This window comes from Lathamus discolor, chromosome 9 (assembly GCF_037157495.1).
Source record: "Lathamus discolor isolate bLatDis1 chromosome 9, bLatDis1.hap1, whole genome shotgun sequence".
In the NCBI taxonomy this organism is placed as follows: domain Eukaryota; kingdom Metazoa; phylum Chordata; class Aves; order Psittaciformes; family Psittacidae; genus Lathamus; species Lathamus discolor.
Window position 1 is genome coordinate 9,001,903 of NC_088892.1, and position 21,256 is coordinate 9,023,158.

At 58.6% G+C, this 21,256-nt stretch overlaps 1 protein-coding gene across 2 annotated transcripts; it reads left to right on the plus strand.

Annotated features, from left to right (window-relative positions):
- Nucleotides 1–10,501: 10,501 nt before the first annotated feature.
- PLP1 (proteolipid protein 1) lies at nt 10,502–17,298 on the plus strand. Of its 2 annotated transcripts, none has more exons than XM_065689768.1 (7): nt 10,502–10,619; nt 12,733–12,919; nt 13,326–13,587; nt 14,332–14,500; nt 14,684–14,757; nt 14,869–14,934; nt 15,381–17,298. In XM_065689768.1, the coding sequence occupies exons 1-7, from the start codon at nt 10,616–10,618 to the stop codon at nt 15,450–15,452; spliced, it is 834 nt and encodes a 277-aa protein (XP_065545840.1). In that variant the 5' UTR covers nt 10,502–10,615; the 3' UTR covers nt 15,453–17,298. The 2 variants fall into 2 exon arrangements, with proteins under 2 accessions (XP_065545840.1, XP_065545841.1); XM_065689769.1 differs by having other exon boundaries at nt 13,326–13,482.
- Nucleotides 17,299–21,256: the final 3,958 nt, after the last annotated feature.

Consider the following 21,256-nt stretch of genomic DNA (forward strand, 5'->3'; position numbering starts at 1 on the left):
GGGCTGGCTGTGTGAAGCCCAGCCTGGGGCACCTTGTCCAGAGCCGGGGAGAAGACAAGGGGCTGTAGGCAGCAAGCACTTAGCTGTGAGGCAGCGTGCAGGAGCCCTCATCCCCACTCATCAGCTCTCCTAGCACCAGGAGCTGGGAGAAGTCTCCTCTGATTACCATTGCCATTATGGGGCTGCGGTGCCGGGAGGTGCAGGGCAGGATGTGGAGCCGTGGGGCGTGGAGCCAGCGCACACTGCCTGACAGTTTCTCATCCAGAGGCTGTCCGAGCTAAGCGGACCTGACACCGCAGGAGGAGGGGAGCCAGCCGCGTCCTCTCTGCCCTCTGGGGAAACTGAGGCACCCGCACGGCATTCCTGCATCCGTGCCTGCATCCTCGAGGGGGATGGATGGAGTGGCCGTGGGGCTGGTTCTGCAGGCTGCCACGAGCACAGGCTCTCAAGACAACCATCCACAGGCCTTGGCTGCAGTCAGCAGGGCACTGGGGCCGTGCTCACGAGGCCCGTGGGGAGGCCGGTGGAGCTGATGCGTCAGCGTGGCTCCCTGACGGGCAGCCCTCCTGCCCGCCCTGCAGCTCTGCAGGCAGCCAGCGCGGCGAGGAGTGAGGCCATGCTGGAAATAAGCTCTGAGAAAATGCAGGCGCCGAGCATCCATCCCATCGGGAAGGGGAAGGCAGTGCTGATTTGTTGCCAGCAGGGTCAGGGGGATGGAGCCGGAGCTGTAAAAGCAGAGCCTGGCTGTGGCCAGGGGAGCCCGAGGCACAGTGCTGCATCCCGGACAGGGGATTCTGGGGAGTGACAAGCAGAGGTTTCTCCCCATGTTCCTTAAAAAGGAGTGTGAGGTTGTTTTTCTGTAGAGGGCAAAGATTCCAGCCAGCAGGAGCAGGCTCCTGGAGGCTGGCATCCAGTGCCGGGCTGCAAGGAGCACACTACAACCAGGCTGTGGGCAGCAGCCGGGTGTAGTGCCCAGGGCTGGGACTGGCATTGCCCTCCCCGGTCCCTGCCCCGAAGCTGTCCCCATCACAGTGCCAGGCTCTGCTCCTAGGGGAGGCGCAGGCAGCAGAGATTGGGGTTGCTAAGGCAGGGGGAAAGTGCGATACCTTTATTCCCTTTCCCTCTGCTGGCTCTGAGCCCTTGTCAAGCTGTTCCCATGGGGCTGGACTCTGACCTGCTGCGGATCTGCCTGGATCCAGACCTGGAGGAGGGCTGTGCCAGTCCACACAGCCTGGATCCAGCCCCCCTCTGCTGCTCAGCCCCTGCACTGTCACATGTATGTATTTAATCCTGCCTGATAAACCCTGTAGTGCATTCGCAGACAGCACGATCCTGAAGGGCTGTGAGATTCAACCTCTTGAAAACAGGGTTGGTTTTCTCCTGGAGAAAAGGTTGAGAGGTGCTTGGGCTCCATTTCGGGGTGAACAGTTTTGTGCTGTGTTGGGAGCGGGTTGGAGGGAAGGCAGTGAATGAAGGAACGTGCTTTGCTCTTCACCCCAGAGGCAGCAGGTCCCGCAGCACCAGGAGGGGCAGAAGCTTCAGGTGGGCACAGATTCGTGGTGGGCTTTAAGCAACTTGCTCCAGCTCCCCTTCAGCAGGCACAGAGGGATTGAGGGGCTCTGGGGCACGGATCGATAGCAGTTTAGGGGCAGGTTTGGGGGTGTCACACGCTCAGCATCTCACCCACCAAAGACAGGATAATGGCTCTGAGATTCACCAGGGCAGAGGCAGCTGCTCTCTGACACTGCTTATTTTAATCAGAGAGCACCACACAAGCAGGCGCCTCCGTTCCCCATCTAATTCCCTCCTGCCTTCCGTCCCTTCTCCCAAGGCTCCCAGCCAACCCAGCTGGCTCGGGACATCCTCCTCTCCCTTTTACCCTAGGACTGGGACGTTTTTGCAGGAGCCAAGGTGTGAAATGGGGTCGCTGAGCGCAGAGGGCTCTGCAGCCAGCGTGCTAGCGCTGCTCTGCGCTTCTGCTCTGCACCGGTTGCTTAAATGCTTAATGAGCACTGGGGAGCAAAGTGTTCCTTGGGAAAGATTCAAGGCCTCTGCGCCTTCGGTTTAGGGATACGCCAGTTCCCCTTGCCGTGTTTTAATCCTCTGAGCGGTGAAAGAAGAGCAGGCAGACACAGTCTCTTCGCTGTGTCTAAGGAAAGCAGCAGAACAAATAGGAGCCTCCCTGTGTTCAAGGAGAGGACAGCCCTGGGGTGGACACAGTGACAGGCTCCCCCAAAACAAGCATTGTGAGGCCTTCAATCAGGTGTGAAATTAATGCCATGGACAACACATACTCAGCGGTGCACTGCTGCCAGCCTGCAGCCTTCCCTGGTCACCCTTGTGCGCAGCTTGGGTGCTTTGTTCTCTTCTAATGGCACATCCGTCTGGTTCACCAGTGCGGTGCTGGTCCTGCTTTTCCCTGGAGAAGCTGTATAATGGGCTCTGGGTGCTTTCCTTCCCTAGCAGGAGCAGAAATCATCTCAGGGTGATAAATGGGTGCCTAAGGGATGAATAACTGCGGTGGTGCTCTGGCTGGGAGACTTGGTTTGGCTGGCACCAGGGCATGGGCAGAGAGCCCTACTTCCCTTATATCTCAGCAGTTATAAGCAGATATATACTCAGGTGTAGTCACCACTGGGACCAGGCAGGATGTCCCTTCAGTGGCCCAGGAAGGTCATGGGGACTTTGGAGGCTGCTCCTAGGGGAAGGTGGCACCATGGCATGGAAGGAGGGGACAGGATGGTGGTGATGCTGGGGAGCCCAGTGCGTGCTTGGTGCTTACGCGGCGGTGCTGGCAGGGACCCAGTGCCTCAGCGAGCCGGGCAGGGTGACCTGGAGGAGACTGCAAGGTGAACCAAGACGCTGGTCCCCACTCCAGCTAATGTCACTCTACGATATTGTGGCTCTTTTCCAGGCTAAAAATACCCCTGCCATTGGTGCGGCACGGGGCGGGCAGTGCGTGCAGCCGCTGTGGAGGGATGCTCCGTGCTGCGGGACCGGCCAAGGGCAGCCCACAGGTGGGGCTGGGGTGGCCCTGCCAGTGGCCATGGGGCTGGCCGTGGGGCTGGCCCTTCCTGCACCCCAAGCAGCCAGGCACCGGGGTCACCTTTTCTCTCCTCCTGCTCCAAAGTGACTGAGCACCACTCTCCAAGGTTGTGACATGCAACCACTCAGCCAGAAGTCTCCAAAATACCATGTGAGGAGCTCAGTGACCACTCTGAGCTGGTTTTCAGCCCGGCACTGGGGCCTTTGCTGGTCCCAGAGGGTCACACAGCTTCTGTGGGTGCTCCTCAGGGTGTGTATGGCCCATCAGGGGACCAGCCTGGGGGCAAGATGCTACAACAGGGCCCTAACAAGAGGCAGCAAGGTCTGAGGATCTCAGCCCATCACTGTGGCTGTGGGGTGCTGCATGGGCTAAGGGATGTGCTCCCAGCCCTTTTGTACAGCTGGGGATATGGCATCATCAAATTGAGGGGCCTCACCTGGTCCCTGTGTGTGTGAGCTGCTGGGGAGCTGAGTGTGGGGCACATGAAGGGGCAGGGTTGGCAAGCCTCTCTCAGGGTTGGAGGCAGTCCCAGCAAGGGCAGGATCCAGCTGGGCCAGCCCCATCCACCTTCACCGCCCTCCTTGCCGTGCGGGGCAGCTCAGCTCTGCCCTCTCTGCTGTCACGAGTGGATCACTCAGAGCCAGGCAATGAGAAATGCAGGATCTGACCGGGTGCCCACGTCTACATCCATGACAGGACTTTTACCCTATTGAGCTGGTTGCCAACTGCACAAAGGCTGCCTGAGCCCTGCACAGCGTCCTGGAGCCCTTGAGCATCCTCGGTGCAGGTTGTGGGGTGTTTCAGATGTTGCTCTCCTGAAAGCTATCTAAGAAGAGTCCAAGACTTGCTCTTCAAAATCAGCCCCTCATCTAACAGGCTGCTATCCTCACATGTCTGACATATTTCTGGTAGACCAGGTTGTCAAAGAAGTATTTCATGTACTCCTCCCCATCCTGTACAAGCCTGGGATTCCCACCCTGGCCTGAAGACATAGTATAGATGGTCCTAACTTGCCTTTACCCATCCATGGGCTATGGACAGTATGCCTCCTGCTCCTCTGCTTTGGGTAACCTACGAGGATCATATCTGCAGATAGAGCAAGTGTGGAGGGAGCCGCAGACAGAGGGAAGGCTGGAGCGATGCTACCGGCTGGTCCCGCAACCTTGGCAAGACCTTCTCTCTTGAAGGGAGAGATTTAATCTAGATAAGTGTCAGGTGAGGCTCTTGGGGCCAACAGCAAAGACTGTACAATCCTCAGTGGGTGCTTTGCTCTCACAGCATGACATCTTTGTGTCCCTCCTCTTTTCCTATGGGTCACTGCTTTGCTGCTTGCCTTGTCCCCAGATCACACCTCAGTGTGGGCTTGTTCCCTTCAGAGGCTGGGGGAGCAGGAGGGGAATTAGAAGAAGGAAGGTTGGACTGGAGCAGAGCTCTTTCCGGGCTGAGGATGCTCCCATGTTTGCTCCCAATGTCCCTTCTTGGTGAGGATGGCAATTGGATGGGGTTGGGATCTGCTGTGGGCTGCAGGGAGCAGTCCTGGTGGGACAGAACTGGCCTGACCCCTGCTCCGACTGCCTCCAGCATTTCCAATTACTCTGGGGAAAAGCTATTGGATTTTGGCAGTGCAAGTCCCCTCTGCCTCGCCGAGCCCCTTCCCCTCCATGGTTCTCTCCTGGGAAGGAGAGGAGATGCTGTGCAGAACTGATGTCACGGCCAGTGCCCAGCTGATGTTGTATCAGCAAAGGCAGGTGGAGGACAGGGGACAGGGCCAGCATGGTCCCCCTGTCTCCTCCCTACTTTGGGGTACCCATGTGCTCCGCACATCCTTGGCCACAGTTGCCATGGCGATGCACATCCCTGCTGCAGCAGGAGCGCTGGCGGGGTTTGATGAGCTCTGCTGTTCTCGCCTTCCTGGCTCTCCTGCCCTCAGCCCCAGCCGTCTCCATGTGTGACAGTGGAAGAGTGGAAGGAGATCACCAGGAGCAAAACACGCAGCAGTGTTGTGGGGCATTAGCTGCAGCTGCCCACCTCGGCCTAATTGGATGGGGTTATTTTTGTTCCCACTAGAAACCCCAGGAGGGACAAGTTTGGAAGCGTTACACATCTGCAGCATCAGGCAACGAGCAGGGGGGAGATGGGATGAGAATCCAGCCCCTCTGATGGATGCCCCCTCTGCTGCCTCCCCCTGGCACAGCCACTGTGGTGGGGATGAAGGATTTGTTTAATTAGATGGCAGATCCTCCCCCTGCTGCACTGATACAAACAGCAGCAGCTCAGGCTGCTTCCAGCAGGAATCTTGGCTATGGGAGTCTGGGTTCAGGGCTGCCGTGGTCCCCATGGAGCTAATGGGTGTCACAGTGCTGGTGACGCTGTGGTGGGGGGTGACAGCATGCTGGGTGCCACCCTCGTGGTGGTGGTGATGTGGCTCAGAGGATGGTGCTATGGGGAGCCTTGTGTGACCCCAGGTTTGCTCCCCAGCTCTGTCCTTTGCCTCTCACGCTGTTGTGAGCTCTGGGGTGGCTGTTGTGGGGTCCCTGCTGCAAGTGGCATCCTGGTGAAAGCATCTCATCTGTCCCCATGTCATCACCTCGCCATCCCCAGGGCACGAGGCTGCCTGTCCCTGTGCAGCTGCTGCTGCAGCAGCATCACCTCCGTGAATGTCACAATTGGAGCAGCAAATGAGTCCCCTGTGCCCAGAGCCACCCTTGGGGAGACACCTGTGTGGTGTCTGTGGGTTGTTCCTGCTGGGTTCAGCTGCCGGGGGGACACAGGAGGGACGTGTGGTCCCTGGGAGGAGCATCACCCCTGGCACATGTGGGCAGGCTGGGACTGGCGTGGGGATGGGCAGGAGCAGGAGCATCTTCCTGTGCTCTGGAGGGAAATACAGGGAAAAGCTCCCTCTGTGAGTATAAATCCAAGACAAATCACCACGGGCACAATCTCTGCTGTGCAGGGACTGCCCTGGCTAACCCAGGAGCTGCCTCAGCATCACTCTCCCTCCTGTGGGATCAGGGAAAGCATGGAGACGAGTTAGCATCAATGTGGCTGTTTGGAGGAGCACGACCTGAGCCTTGCAAACTGCTGCAAGAAATCGCTGGGGGTGCCCCAGAGCTGAGCCTGGCCCTGGTGCTGCTGCACCCTCCTTTTAGAGCCTTTCAGAGCCTGCTCCTTTTGCAGGGGCAAATAGAAGCAGGGCGATCCTGAGCTGTACTTGCGCTTCTCAGGCACTACCAGCTCCAAGGAGGCAGAGCAACATTTGTCTTTCCCTTCCAGGATCTTCTGAAAGGTAAATGAGAACAGTTCAAGAGTATGACCCCACGAGTGGCAGAGCGAGAGAGTAAGGAACAGCCCAGAGAACATCAGTGCGAGGCATCTGTTCACCCTCCTCTAGGAAGGAAACCAAGGAGAAAGGCAGTGGACGTGAAAGGCAAATCTGCTGGAAAATCAGCATCTCCCCGAGGCTGTCGTTGATGTGGGGGACTCACTGCACTGAGTGAGAGTTTGGGGGCAGCAGTGGGGCTCCTGCATGCATTGCTAATGGAGTGCCAGACACCCTTCTCTGCTGCCCAGGCTCATGGCTCCCCCTACACCAGTGAGCCCAGTGCAGGGGCTGGATGGGGAGAACTTAATTATAACTTAAATGATAAAACTTGGTCCTCTTAGAAATACTGCTTCATCACGGGAAAACGTCAGCCAGACACAGCAGAAGGGCTCGTCTTCTCTAAAGGGCGACTAGGTGGGGAGGTGAGCTCAGCTCGGGCGTAATCTCAGCTGCTGCAGTGGTCCCAGATGAAGGCAGGGGCTGGGTGCTGGTACCGGTAAGGAGGGCTCTGTCCTGGGTTACCTGGCAGAGCGCTGTCTCCAGCCCTGCTTGCTCTGGGGTCCCTGCGAGCCTTGGAGCATCCCTGAGGGACTCAGGGCATGGGGTCCTGTTGCTGCCAAGACTGGTACCCACTGCCCGGCCCTCAGCTGAGCCTGGTGAGGGTTTTATCCTGCTCCTCTCATGAACATCGCTGCCCTTCCTCTGCCATCCTGTGACCCTGGTGTGTCTGTCTGTCTTTCCACGTGCCTCCCCCCATCCTCTGCCAGCCTCTGCCCGCTTCCTTTTTGTTTTAATTGAATTACCGCATTTCTCAGCCTTGCCCCAGCCCGGGAATGCAAACAGGGCAGCGAGTGCAGCCAGGCCTGGGCAGCGGTGCCCGTGCTTGGCAGCCCTGCAAGGAGGCAGCTGGACAGATGCTGCCGGGGCCCCCGCGACCTTCCTGCGATCACCATGTCCTCTCCACTTGGATGGGACTGCCTGGGAAATCAGGCCATTTCACATGGCAGGAACATCCCTGGAATGGTGCCCGGCTCACCCTGAGCACAGGACACATCCTGCGCTCCCCATCTGGGGGGGTTTTGCCCCCGTGATGGGTGAGCAGAGGCAGCGAGGCAGTGGAGAAGGACAGTTAAAATCAGCAGCAGATAACAAGAAATTCAGCATGGCCAGGGAAGCGGCTGCCTAAAAATAGCAGCAAGGTTCTCAGCTGTGACAGGATACACAGGGATTTCTCCCGCTGCCCCATTTATAATGGATAAGGGCGCTGCATGTGCTGTCACCAGCTCCTCTTGGGTGTACCGGGCTGTGCCTGCATTTTGGGGTTGCAGGATGAGGTGGGGTGTTTTCTGTGTTTTTCAAGGTCAGCACCCACTGCTGAAAGTGACTTTGGCCACCACGTACCTTTGAAAACCCGGCCCCATGCCCAGGGCTGTGCAGAAAATGAGTCCACTGGGATATAAGCAAAGGAATCAGTTGAAGGGGGGGGGAAATCCTCCCTGAACCTGCAGGGCTGATGCAGCTGGGAGCGAGCAAGGAATCTTCTTCTCCGTGCTGTGACTGGGCCCTGGGCAGGTGCAGAGAGGGCTGCCCGCCTGCCCAGTGCGTGCCGGGGGGCCAGGGCAAGCAGGCGGCTGTCCCATGCCATCAGCATGATGGGAGTGGGTATGACAGGCTGTCTGCGGTGATTACGGATGAGGTGGCTGCATACGGGGATGGGGATAAGGCTTTGGTCCTCTGCCCCATATGCTCCTGCTTGCTCACAGATCTTGCTTCTCTGCCCTAATGCAGGGGAGCAGTGCACGTGTGGCTCTCCCTTTACCATTGCTGTTACCTGCTTGTCCTCCCAGCCCCAAACTTGCTTTCCTGGTGGGAAAGCCTGAGCCGCAGCTGAAAAGCATGGAGGATGGAAGAGAAAACCCCACAGACATCCCATAAGGGCCTTACCATGCAGGAGGTGTGTTTGGAGACGTGTCTGCGTGTTTTCCACCAGATATTTCATTTTGACGCAGCCCATTCCAGTGTCTCAGTGCCGACTGCAGGTGGCTAAGAAAGAAAAGCCTTCTCCATGCTTAGCCCTCACCAGGGCAACCCCATGCTCTATTGATGTATACAGGTAGCCAAGTCCTTAATTACCCTGTGGGTGTGGGACGTAACTGGCCAAGGGGCAGAACAAACGGAGAGGTGATCAGACTGTTTTATAAGCGTGTTTATCTTTACCAGCCCGGCATAGCTGCTCCTGGCTGGCAAACAGGGACGCGTCTCCCCTTCCCTGCCCGAGAAACGGCATTTTCTCTGGCAGCGACAAGCCAACAAGGAAACCTCTATGCAGGCTGGCAGGCTCCCTGCAGCCACACGCTGCCCTCGGGGCCTCATCCAGGAGCAGGCTGAGCTGCAGCATCGCTCCGAGTATATAGAAGTGTGCGGTTGTGCACTGAGGGCTGGCGGCAGAGGCGCTCACAGCCTCTCAACTGAATTGCAAAGGGAGAGCATCCCCGTGGCCACACATGGCCCTGGGGAGTGGGACTGGTCCCTCCTCCAGCAGGTGATGCTGGTGGCATCCTCCTTCCATCCCAGGAGGGAAATGTGTGCTGGCCAATAGTGCCAGATCACCAGGAATTCTAAGCCTCTTTGTGCAGAACTCACAGCTCCTCTCAGTTGCCACCTTCTCCCCAATGGGCTAAAGCTGCCACTTCTATCCCCAGGGTATCAGAAATCGCAGAGACTGGAACTTCCACGTAAGGAAAAAGGAGTTATAATTCCTTTTTTTCCAGTGTCATATTTTTACATATTGCATTCTATTTTATGTGTTATATCTGTGGGTTTGTGTTTTTTATGTTGTATTTTTTCCTCCTGGTGGCTGGGGTGCAGGCTGGGCCCTGCTGGTTCTCAATGGCCGTAGGGGTTATGGGTTATTTTTAAGGGGTTCTAAGGCTGTCACCTCCCATGGCCATTGCAAGGTGAGCATGGCTGGGTGACATCACTGCCAGGCTACTTGGGTGTTACCTGGAGGGCTGAGGGACGTGCCCAAGGGTGCTACCCACGGCGGTGGCAGTGCCTCTCCCTGCTCTGCTGTCCCTCCCCAGGCCTTCCCCTCCCACAGCTGGCTGGGACCCCTTCTGCCACACTGCCTTGTCAGGGGGAAACGAGGCAGGGAGCGATGCTGTGGCACCAGGAGCTGTGTCCCACCTATGTGGGGTGCAATTGGGCCCACATAAACCTCTGGCAGCATCTGCACAGCTGCCCAAGTGGTGTTTCCCCCCAACTCCTCTGCGGGCAAGCCAAGGGGTGGCTGTTTGGCTGGGCAAGGAAGGGGCAGGGGCCCCACAAAGTGGTCCGCCCCACTCCTGCTCTGCTACAGCCCCACAGGGAGCCACCAGTGTCCCCAGCCCCAGGGACAGACAGGCCCTGCCACCTCGCTGCCTGGCACGAAGCGGGGCATTGAGGGACACAGCAGGGCTTTGTCCAGCCTGTGCCTGCTGGGAAGGAGCTGGTTGCCCTCTGCAGGCTTCCCTGGCCACAGCACCCAGGGGAGCTGTGGTACCCATGAGGCACCCAGGGGAGCTGGGGCACCCATGGGCCATCCAAAGGAGCTGGGGTACCCATGGCAGCTATGGCATCCATGGGCCATCCAAGGGAGCTGGGGTACCCACGGGAACACCCAAGGGACCTGGCTCCATCTGCTGTTCCACATGCTGGAGCCATACCCATCACTTGGGGACCCCATGGCTGTACCCACCCAAGTGCCATTCCCCCATGGGGCAAGTATCCAGGAAAAGTGGCTGCAGGGTTCCCATCACAAGGGGGAAAACTCCCAGTCTGGAGCCCCTAATGCTCCAAGCAGGTCCCCATTCCCCACTGGCAGGTGCTGGGGAGGGGCCATCACTGCTCCCACACTGGCACAGCGAGCAGCCGGGGGTCAAACACAGCCTTGGGGGGTCCCCATAGCCACCAACGAGGGGACACCCCACGGACACCCCCAAAGCCCTGCGCGGGCCGCGGGACGGCTGTGGCCGGGGCACCCCGGCGCTGGCAGCCAAGGGGTGGCGGGGCGGCCGGGGCAGGGGCGGGTCCTGTCCCTTTAAGGGGGGTGGCTGTCACTCACAGAGCCCTTTTCTTTGCTGGAGAGCGGGACAGGCACCCAGAAGGGGAAATACAGGGCCAGGGACCACCAGGCAGGAGGAGGGCTCCAAGGCACTGCACCAAGGCAGCCGAGCGGGCGGGCGGGGGAGCTGACCAAGACCAGCGCCATGGGTGAGTATGGGCTGAGGGGGGGCTGCGGGTGGCTCTGGGGTCCCACTGCAGGGACCCCTGGAGCTTCCCTCTGCCGGCAGCCAGGTCCTGGGGGCGCTGGTGCGGCCGCGCCGGCCGCGGGAGCTGCTGCGGAGGCTGCCCCGGCATGGTGGGGACTTCCTTGCCCGCAGCGGTTTTCCATCGCTGTGCGCCCATGTGCTGTCTGTGGGGACAGATGCCATCCCCACCGCCTTCCCACCCGAGCCCTCGTCACAAGGGATGGCGAGATGAGAGGCGAGGCACTCCTTGTGCCTCTGCTTCCCTATGGATACACCAGAGCTAATACTCACTGGCATACCCCTTAGGGCATCGGGGTGCTCCGTTCCCAGGGGTGCCATGAGCTGCCCTGCCTCCTCCTCCTGTCTGCGGTGCATTATTGTTTGGCTCCAGCAGCAGCTGAGCCTGGGTACAAGGCCCGGGGTTGTGCAGCACAAGGGTTCTTTCTCTCCTCCCCAGGCTTCCCCAGCTCAGCTTCCCAAACCTGGAGGGGCCGGAGCTGTGGCACCCCGGGATGCACAGAACCCCCCGGCCTGGAGCCACTCACCATGCCCAGACTCGGGGCACCTTCCATGCCGCTTCCCAAGTGGCCATAAACCAGCATGAACCCAGGCATGTGTGAGCCAGCGCCCTGCTGGGTGCGCGGGCCATTCCCGTGGGTCCCAGTGAGGTTTCAGGGAGCAGCACTGGTCAGGAGGAGCGGGACCCCCCTGGACCTGCCCTGTCCAAGGCAAACAAGCGGGAGGGGTTCCAGCGCTCCCCATAGCGCTGCCTTTGTTCCCTGTTTGCTCTCTGCACGCTGGGGTGGCAGTGCCAGGACAATCCCCCTTTGTCCTCGGTGCCACCACTGACCTTGCTCCCCACAGGGAGGGGAGGGCGCTGCTGGCCAGGACCCCATGGCTTGCTTCTTGTCCTTCGACGGAGGAGATAAGCACTGTGGGATGCATGGAGGGGGCGTGGGTTTGGGAACGCTTCCCATGAGTGCCTGTTTTGGCATTCAAGGCAGAAACGCTATGTACAGATGGGATGTGCCCAGGCAGCCGCTGTGCCCAGGACAGTGGAGTGCCAGAGCCTGCATCCTGGGAAAGGGGAGCCGAATCCCTGTGCACAGCCAGGGCTGAAGCTTATCGCAGCTTAGAGCCAAACTGATGCTCTAGAGCCAGATGCTGCTGTAAACCCACCTGGCTGCTCATCCCCAAACCAGGTAGGAGAGCTGCTGGCTGAGCACCTCCAAACCCAGCCCATCAGGACCCTGAGCTAATGATGCTGCACATTAGAGCCCTGATATGCAGAAGGAGCAGGTTCCCATGGCCCCACTGCTGAAAACACTCCAGCACTTAGGCAACCCAAGGGGCATGCTGGCCCCTACCCTCTCTTTCCCCATCAGCATACGGGTACCTGAGCCCTCTTGCCAAGTATCTGTCCTGGAGGACTCAACCCATTACACAAGTGCTATAACTAACACGGCTCCTCTCCATAAGCACATCTGCTTGCATAATGGGGCTGCTGCAGCCCAAGCTGCCCTCAGGGTGATGCAAGGGGGGACAAGTGCCCTGCAGAAGCCCAGGGTGCTTGGGGTGCATACCAGCTCCTCCCACCCTATCCCATGCCAGGATACACTGCTGGGTCCCCATTAGGCTTGTCTCTCTGGAGGTGCTGCGTTCCCCTCCATCTTCAATGCCAAAAGCAAAATGCTGGTGTTGATGTTGCCCACAGCCGGGCTGTGCCAGCAGCAGAGAGCCCATTAGCAGCTTGTCTGTATTTCTCCGTGTATTTCCACTTCATTTTGCGGGGGTCAGGCAGGCTCACCTCAGCTCCCTGTCCATCTCACACCCAGGAGCTGCTGCGCAGCCCCCGTGTTGCTGTCACCCTGTTCCTGCTTGCGTTTGATGCTGCGCAGCTGCTTGGAGAGCTCTTGGTGAAGCTGCTTGGGCTCTCCAGCACCGCAACAAACCACTTCTGGGTTTCCCTTCAAGCTGCTTCCCTCCTCCTGCCATGCTTGCCTGTTCCTGAGCTGCAGGCTCTGAGCACTCCCCATCGCGGCCGGCCCATCCCACCTCATCGCTCTTCTCCCTAGGTTTGCTCGAGTGCTGTGCCAGATGTCTCATCGGGGCACCCTTTGCTTCGCTGGTTGCCACTGGCTTGTGTTTCTTCGGGGTAGCTCTGTTTTGTGGCTGTGGGCATGAAGCCCTCACAGGCACCGAGCAGCTCATTGAGACCTACTTCTCCAAAAACTACCAGGACTACGAGTATCTCATCGAAGTGTAAGTACCCTGCTGCAGCGCATCGCCCTCACATCAGAGCCCCTCGCATCTCTGCCCTGCTCTGTGCCAGGACAAGGTGTCTGGCCAGAATGATGCTCTCACCATGGAGACCCCAGGTTGCATTTGCCATGCGCCGGTGCTGCGGCTGCATGAAACAAGTCCAGAGGTGACCTGCTTGTGTTACATGCTTTTATCTGGCCCTGGCTAGAGCTGGCCCCCTGCATGGGTAGGCATGGAGGGCACGGGGGAGCTGGCAGTGGCCCACAGCCTTGCTCAGCACAGCTTTGCCCCAATTCTTGCGGCTTCCCCCTTCAGTTTGGTACCCGGGGCTGGCATGGGCAGGGTAGGTTGTGTTGGCCATGCTGCATCCAGGGCTGAGCTCCCTGCCCACTCCTCTCCCTGGCAGCATCCACGCTTTTCAGTACGTCATCTATGGCACTGCCTCCTTCTTCTTCCTCTATGGAGCCCTGCTGCTGGCCGAAGGCTTCTACACCACCGGCGCCGTCCGGCAAATCTTCGGGGACTACAGGACCACCATCTGCGGCAAGGGCCTCAGCGCAACGGTAACTGGGGGCCCGAAAGGGAGGGGAGCGCGAGGCCCCCAGCGAGCTCACTCGTTGCAGCGGGTGTGTCAGTGTTTGGGAAAGTGGCTAGGACATCCTGACAAGGTGATCTTAACCGGGGTTTGGCACCCCTTCGCGCGCCCGCAGCGGGTTCACCACGCGCAGCGTGGGCAAAGGGCAGGACACGTCCGGTTTTTGGGGGTATCCCAAAGGGAAGCGCAGCCTGGACACCCTCCCCCAGGCTTGCTGTGGCCCCTGGGGACCAAAAGCAGCCCAAATGGCCGCGTTTAACTGCTTCGTGTTTAAGCATTGTTGAGGAGAGCCATGAGCATCCTCACGGTGGCAGCATCTGCTGCCCCCGGGGCTGTCCTCTCGCTGTGCCTGGGGACCATGACAAAGGGAGCCCGTGGCCTGGGGGAGCAGAGCGGGATGGCTGCGGTTCCCTTGGGGCCCACTGGGGTGGCACCGCGGAGGGAGGGCAGGAGAGCCCCGTTTACACACCAAGGTGGGTTTGGCAGCTGCCCTCCCGCAGAGGCCAAACCCTGCCTGGCCGTGGTTATCCCCGACTCCATGGGATGTGGCAGCCGCCGGTCACCCCTCACACGTGTACCCAACCTGGGGCTGGGGCTGGCCCTGAGAGCCGCAGGGAGCACGGCTGTGCTGCTGCTCCGTGCTGGCTGCTTGGGGACATGCCGGGTTTGGTGGCAGTGCAGAGCCAGCTGCAGGCAGCATCTCAGTCCCCTGCCTGCCCTATGCTCTGTCCTGCCTGGGGACCCTCGCGCTCCCCTGTCCGTGTCCCTGTCTGCTCGGTAACCACGGCTCTGCCCCGGCTTCTGCTGCCCCTTGCAGTTTGTGGGCATTACCTACGTCCTGACCATCATCTGGCTCCTGGTCTTCGCCTGCTCCGCGGTGCCCGTCTACATCTACTTTAACACTTGGACTACCTGCCAGTCCATTGCCAACCCCAGCAAGACCTCGGCCAGCATTGGCACCCTGTGTGCGGATGCCAGGATGTACGGTGAGTGCCGGCATCACTGCCCAGGAGGGTCAAGGTGGAGGATCGGGAATGGAGGAGAGGGTCCAGGCAGATAAGGCTGGGATCAAGCAGAGGGAACTGCTATAGAGCCCCGGAACACCGGCGTGTGTGTGTGTGACTGTGGGATGCTGTGCCTGGCTCACCCAGCTCTCTGTGTCTCAACAGGCGTCCTGCCCTGGAACGCTTTCCCTGGCAAGGTGTGTGGCTCCAACCTGCTCTCCGTCTGCAAGACCAGCGAGGTGAGCACCTCCCATCACCCCACGTGTGCTCCCCTCACCGGGCAGCCTCTGCACTGTGCTCCCCGGCCGGTGTGCGTGGCCCCAGGAGCTCACCCCGCTCTTCCCTTGCAGTTCCAGATGACTTTCCACCTCTTCATCGCAGCCTTTGTGGGGGCAGCCGCCACGCTGGTCTCACTGGTGAGTCAGTGCTCCCCCTGCCCGGCCGTTCTCCTCCGCCCGGCGAGGAAGTGGGGGCAGAGGACAACGGAGGTGGCGGGCATGGATGTGACAGAGCCTGTGCTCGTGTCATTCTCTGGCACATAAGTACGGACAGTGAATTCAGGCCGTAAGAAGGTAGAGGTGGCTGCTGGAGAGGATATAGAGAAGCTTCAGGAGAGCACCAGGGAGAGGTCCTGCTGCCTGTCCCCTGCCTTTCCCTGGCTCTCCTCTTGCTTTACACCAGCAATGGGACACTGCAATGTCCTGCTGGTGCAGCGGGGCCGTGGGGCTCCAAAACTGCCCTCTTGGGGTGTGGGGCTGGGGGATGCCACCTCGGATGTACCCCAGCACAGAGCCCACCCTCTTTGCCCATGGGAGCTTCATCTCATCTCGCGCCCCTTCGCTCACTCTCTTCCCACCCACAGCTCACCTTCATGATCGCCGCCACCTACAACTTCGCCGTCCTCAAGCTGATGGGCCGAGGCACCAAGTTCTAGCCCGCGCGGTGGAGCCCAGCCAGACAAACGCCCTTCTTTTCTCTAACCCCGAGGCTTTAACACTGCAGCCACCCGACACCAGGTCTCCTTCGTTAACTCTGCCTCCGCCGCTGACTCCCCTCCTCTTCCTCCCTCGCATCCATCCTGCCGAGCGTGACCAGGAAGGAGAGCTTCCCACCAATGGACGTCTCTTCATGCACTTTTCTCTCTCTGCTCATCCGTAACCGGTTCGCTCTAGGGGCCCAGCCAGAGAAGAGGAGGGACTTACTCCAGTGTCCCGATGTTGCCTAGGGATGAGCAAAGGCCTTCATGCTCTTGGGAGGAGGAAATCTGTGTAGGTTGCTCCATGAGTAGCAAGAGGCTACCTAGAGAGAAAAGGAAGTTGGCCCAGTCCTGGCACCATTGCTAGAGACTCTCCTGGAGCTGTCTGCTGTCACCACCCGTGGATGGAGAGTAAGAGAAGGATTTTTATTTTTCCCTTAGCAAAGAAAATGAACTTCCCCCACGTTACCTGCTGCAGCCAAGGCAAAGGGAGTTCAGGGCAAGGATCTTCCCACTGCGGAGAAGAGAGTGCTGACCCCAATGCTAATAAAGCCCTAACGCAGCTGCTCCTATTAAAGCCTAAAGGAGTTTGGTGTCTCTGTAGACAAGGGGGACTCTCGGCTTTACCCTCCAGGCAGCAGATAGGTTTGACCGAGCGGACATCTCCATGCCGTGCCCTGGGAGCGTAAAGCCAGAGCCCCCCCTCCGCAGGCAGGGGAGAGCCCTCTGGACTGCGCCTTGCCGCTCGCTCCCGTCCCTTCACAATGGTGCTCTTTGGGGTGACGTCTGCTTTCTAACCTCCGCTGCGCCGGAGAGCTTGGTTTTTTCCTCACCCGCCTCAAACCTAACTTTTCCCTTGTTCTGTCCCCTTCTTCCCCTGTGTTTCCTGCAAGTCAGGACGACTGCCTTGTGCCTGCCAGGGCGGGAGGGACTGGCAGCGTCTCGCTGAAACCCATGGAGTTGTTGAGGAGGGAAGGAGAGGCGGCTGTGTGCGGGTCACGGGGTGGAAACGCGCCTCTGCAACCCTTTGGTGCCAGCTCAGTGCTTTCCCATGGAGCGGGGCAGCAGGGCGAGGGCTTTGGTGGACACAACCTCTCCCCCATGGCAGCTGGAGGAAAGCCCTCTGAGCGGGTAGCATGGGTCCAGCCGGTCCCACCAAAGCGCTGTTTGCAGTCCTCCCCATCAACCGGCGTTTTGGTTTGCTCTTCCCCGCCTCTCCTTAACGCTACTCTTTGTGTTAATTTATTGGAGAAACTACTTTCAGTGGCAGCGTAGCTCCATCTCGCATGGGTTTGTTTTTTATCATGGTCTGTAGTAATAGTATATTTTTGTTAGGAGCTGGTTTCAGCAGGGGCAAGGATAAAGGAGCAGATCTGCTGAGCAGAGCATTCTGAAGGATCCTTGCCGCTGGGAATGCTGAAATAGGTTGGCCAGGCTACCAACGCACAGGGGCTGGGGAGGGGGGAGATGCCAGGAGGGACGGCCGGGTGGGCTGGAACCAGCCCACGTCAACGCCATCTCCCTTGGGGGTTTGCTGGGGTTTTTTGGTATCCATTTAACAGAAATAACCAGATCCTCCCTCCCACCCTTGTCTCCAGACCCCAAACACACACACACACACGCACACGTGTGCACACACACGCACGCACGCACACAAAAAGAGTTAATCGACTGAAAGTGTTTCCTTCCTTTCTGATCTAGAATTTCAACGTGTTAACAAGCAATAAAAAGGAGCAAGTTTGTAGAGACTTATCTTACAAGGTGTATTTTATAAAAATTAAAGAAAATCAATTAAAATTAAGATCATTCTGAACGAGATCTGCGTCTGTGTCCATCTGTTCTGCTGCCTTTCCCACCTTTCACCAAAGGAAAAAGGAGGGAAGGGGAGGCTGTGGAGAAGATCCCAGAGGAGCAGCGCTCGGTGCCCACAGGACTCTGCCCACCCCTCCTTCCCATCCCAGCCATTACGTTCATAACCCTGCCTTCAAAGTTCATTCCCAGCTGGAGAGCCCTTGAAACCTCTATTTGTCCTCCAGCCACCCAGAGGAAAGCTGGAGCCTTGCAGGAGCTGCTTGCTTGTGCTTGGTGATGTGATACCCAGCCCATGCGGTGACAGCATCTCCTAATACAGCACCTACAGCATAACCACTGCAAAACCCATTAGCATGGCTCAAGCAGAGCTCAGGGGCTCCCATCAGGCAACGCACGTGGTACAAGTACACCCAGAGCCATGCAGAATGAGCTATTCTCTCGCTAGCACAGAGCCTTGTGTGAAATAGGACAGTCTTGTTTAGGCACGAGGGCGGACTTCATTGCAGGGCCCTACATGTCCTGTCCACGCGCTCTGTGGGTGGTTGCGTGCCATTTGCTGCAGGGTCACGCAGTTTGCACAGCGCTGGCGCATAGGGAGCTCATCGCCTGGTGTCTTTCGGCCCTGACTCAACACTACCCTTAGATGCACGTTTCCACAGCGGTTGGCCAAAAATTATCCATTCGAATGTTGCTTCTCTTGGCAATTCCAATGCCCAGGAGCATCTGGGGGAGCGAGACCATGGAGGGATGCTCCCTACCCCGGCGCTGCTCCCAAGAGGCAGATTTCAGGCATGGGTAGGTACCCATGGAGCAGCAGAGCAGGCTGTTACCTACCCACGGCCTGGACCTTTAGCGCTCTTCCTAAAGAGGGCTCTAGCCCAAATCCCACTCTGTCCCTCCACGCAGCCTGGCCAGGGGAGGTGTATCTCATGCATTGCTGCTGCCCTGGCTCAGTGCACAACTGTGGCTGTACCCCGGCCTTGCCCCAGCTCACAGAAACCCATGGGGCTGCAGGCAGCATCAATGGGGCCCTTTATTCCCTGCGTTCCCAGATGCCATCACTCTCCTCTCCCCATGCTGAAAGGGCCCTGTGTGTGCACAATCAGCCCCTGGGCAGGAGCAAGCCAGGGAACAAAACACCATCTCTTTCCCCTGGCAGAGGCTGGTGCCCCCCGGCCGGGGTGAGGGCTGGGGACAGCAGCACGAGGCAGCGTGTGAAGGCTCCAGGACACTGGGCAAGTCCCAGGCCAAAGGACACATGTAGGCTCTTGCTGGTGTGCTCTTGGCAGTGTCCTGCTGCCACCCCACAAGGGGACATGGGACCTGCCCACACAGCTCCTGCCCTGGGCACCCAGTGCCCTCTAGGAACTGGGTGAGAAAGGACAGGGCACAAACCCTGCCTTGCACCAAACCTCATCCCTGTAAACCACATCACCAGAGCTCCGGGGAGCGCAGCCAGTGCGGTCAAGCACTGTCCCCGTGTCTAGAGGCTGAAATGTGGGTGCAGGTCACTCCCACAAAGGCTGGACCAGGGAGAGAGAACGTGCAGCAGGTCCCACGGGCCGCCTTGCTCCCAGCCCTTCATCTCCTGCCCCGCCGCTCTGGCCCCGTACCGCTGATAGCAAGAGAGCCCTTGGGGCAGTGAAGGCAGAAGCCTGGGATAACAGGGAAAGGCGAGGAGTGCTCGGGAAGGGACGGACACCGGTCCCCAGCCCTCCGCTGAGGAGGCCCCGCCAGCTCCACGCTCCTCCCGCATCCCTGGTCCTGCGTCTCCTCCCCGTGGCCGCCGGCTGCAGTCTCCCTCGAGTGCCTTCATTTCCCCTGCGCTCAGCCCTGCACAGCCCAGCGAGGGAACAGCAACGAAAAACGTACCCTAAACATCCAAATGCTGCCATCCAAACCCGTGTGCAGCCCCCAACGACAGCGAAACCCCCTCGGAAGGCACACAGGGAGCATCCTCTGCCTCGCCCTAAGAGGGTACAGCAGAGGCACACTCATGGTGCTCCTCACCTGCAGCTCCCCCAGCCCTGTCCTGGCTTCAGGGACAAGCGATGCCCTGGCAGGGGCTGGAGCCGCCCGCGGGGCCATGGCACGGTGCTGCTGCACATCTCCCTGCAGGAAGGTCGCTCTGCCAGCTGGCTCCTCTCCGTTTCTGCAAAGCTTGGCTCTGCTGAAGACGTACCCAGGGACAAGGAAGGAATAGCAGGTGAGAAGTCCTCATGGAAAGAACTAAGGCTGACAATAGCACAGGGAGACGCTGTACTCGGCTGCTCGTGAAGACATGGCCACATGCATCAGCACCTAAAGGACCCCTTGAACCCCCAGGAAGGAGCAGCTCCACCAGCCAGGCAAGCACCGGGGTCAAGGGGTATCTCTGTCCGTCTCCACTTGCTTTAGCAATCGCCTCAGCAGTCACCTCCAGTGTCACTGACATCAGGGATTGTCCCAGATCCCTGTCTCCATTCAGGGGACTCTGACTCACCTGAGGCCTTTGGGCAATTGCTGTCAGAGCTGCCATCTCCTCCCACCTGGGCAGACCTGGGAATGCTCCCACTCCAGAGCAGAGCACACCAGTGCCCCAGGCGCCAGAGCTGCAACAAGCTCCCTGTTCGGAACCGAAGCCTGAAGCAGGGTTCAGAGGCTCCTGAAAGGGTATTTTTAGGCTATGTTCATGCTCATCCTCAAACACATGTAAGAACATGCACTCCCCAGAGATCACGTTCCCCTAAACTTCCTTACAGCTGTACTGCTGTGAGGAGCAAGCTTCTGGAGCTCAGAAGAAGCTGCACTCAGATGGTGTGTGAGCAGCCTTGGATACCCAGAGAGCAAACGTGTGCATCTACAGCCATTTGGGGCTCCTCAGCTTGTGGTTCCAGGGAAGATTTCAGTTCCCAGGCAGCTGCACAGCCTTACAGATGGCCCAGAGCAGCAAAATCATCAAGAAAGCTGTGGGAGAAAGGCATGGATGGGACCAGGAGACTCCCCACCACTTCTCTTCCCTTGCAAGCACACAGGTATACGCTACAGCATTTGTTCCAGGCAGAAATGGCTCACTGCTTTCCTTTGGAGACATTCCTTTGCCTTCCAGGGATCCATCCTCTCCCAGCTCATCACAAAACCCTCTCAGCCCTCAGCTATTGCTTGCAGTGGCAAAGTAGGGGATGAGGGAACAGCATCACCGTTGCTCCCCTCTGCCTCGCTCCAGTACATCACATCAGGGGAGTTGGTGGCTCTGACGGTGTTAGACAGACCCTCACTGATGTGACACAGCTTCCCTCAACCCCGCGTGGCTGGAAACTTCTCCCACCAGGTCATGGTTACTGCGTGTTTTGAAGCAGCTGAAGGAAGATGCTGCAGGCCCCCAGATGCTCCAGCCTACATTTACAAAGCAGATTTCCAAGGACTCGAAGCCCCACACTGCCTCTGGAAGCATGGCTAAGCAAGCAGGCATGGGAGAGTAATAAACTAAAAGGTTCTGCCAACAGGAACAGCAGGCACAGACTCCACGAACACAGAGAAGGCTTCCCAAAATAAGTGCCCATCCTGGCAGGACAGCGGAAGAGAACAGGCCCCATATGCTGCTCTTTTCTGTCTCAGCATCCTGAGGAAATCATGCCTGGTTACAGCCCCCTGCAGCCCGAGGGACTGATTCCAAGATTGCAGGAAGGAATCAAAGGGAAGTACCCAGCTTGCTACTGAAAGCCCAGGCTGAAAATGGAAGTGTAGTGGCAGAAAGAAGCAATATGGAGCGTTTCTGTTATGAAAGTGTTTCTGATATGCTCTTAGAAAGACAAAACTGGTCAGTGGGTTGGTTCTGCTGGTAAAGCTCTATTCCTTCAGCTAGGAACACTCAGGAATAACCAACCCCCCTGATCCCTTTGTGACTTCGCTGCCAGATGCTATAACCAACCTTCTTCCACATACCTCAGGAGAACAGAGGCCGACACGAA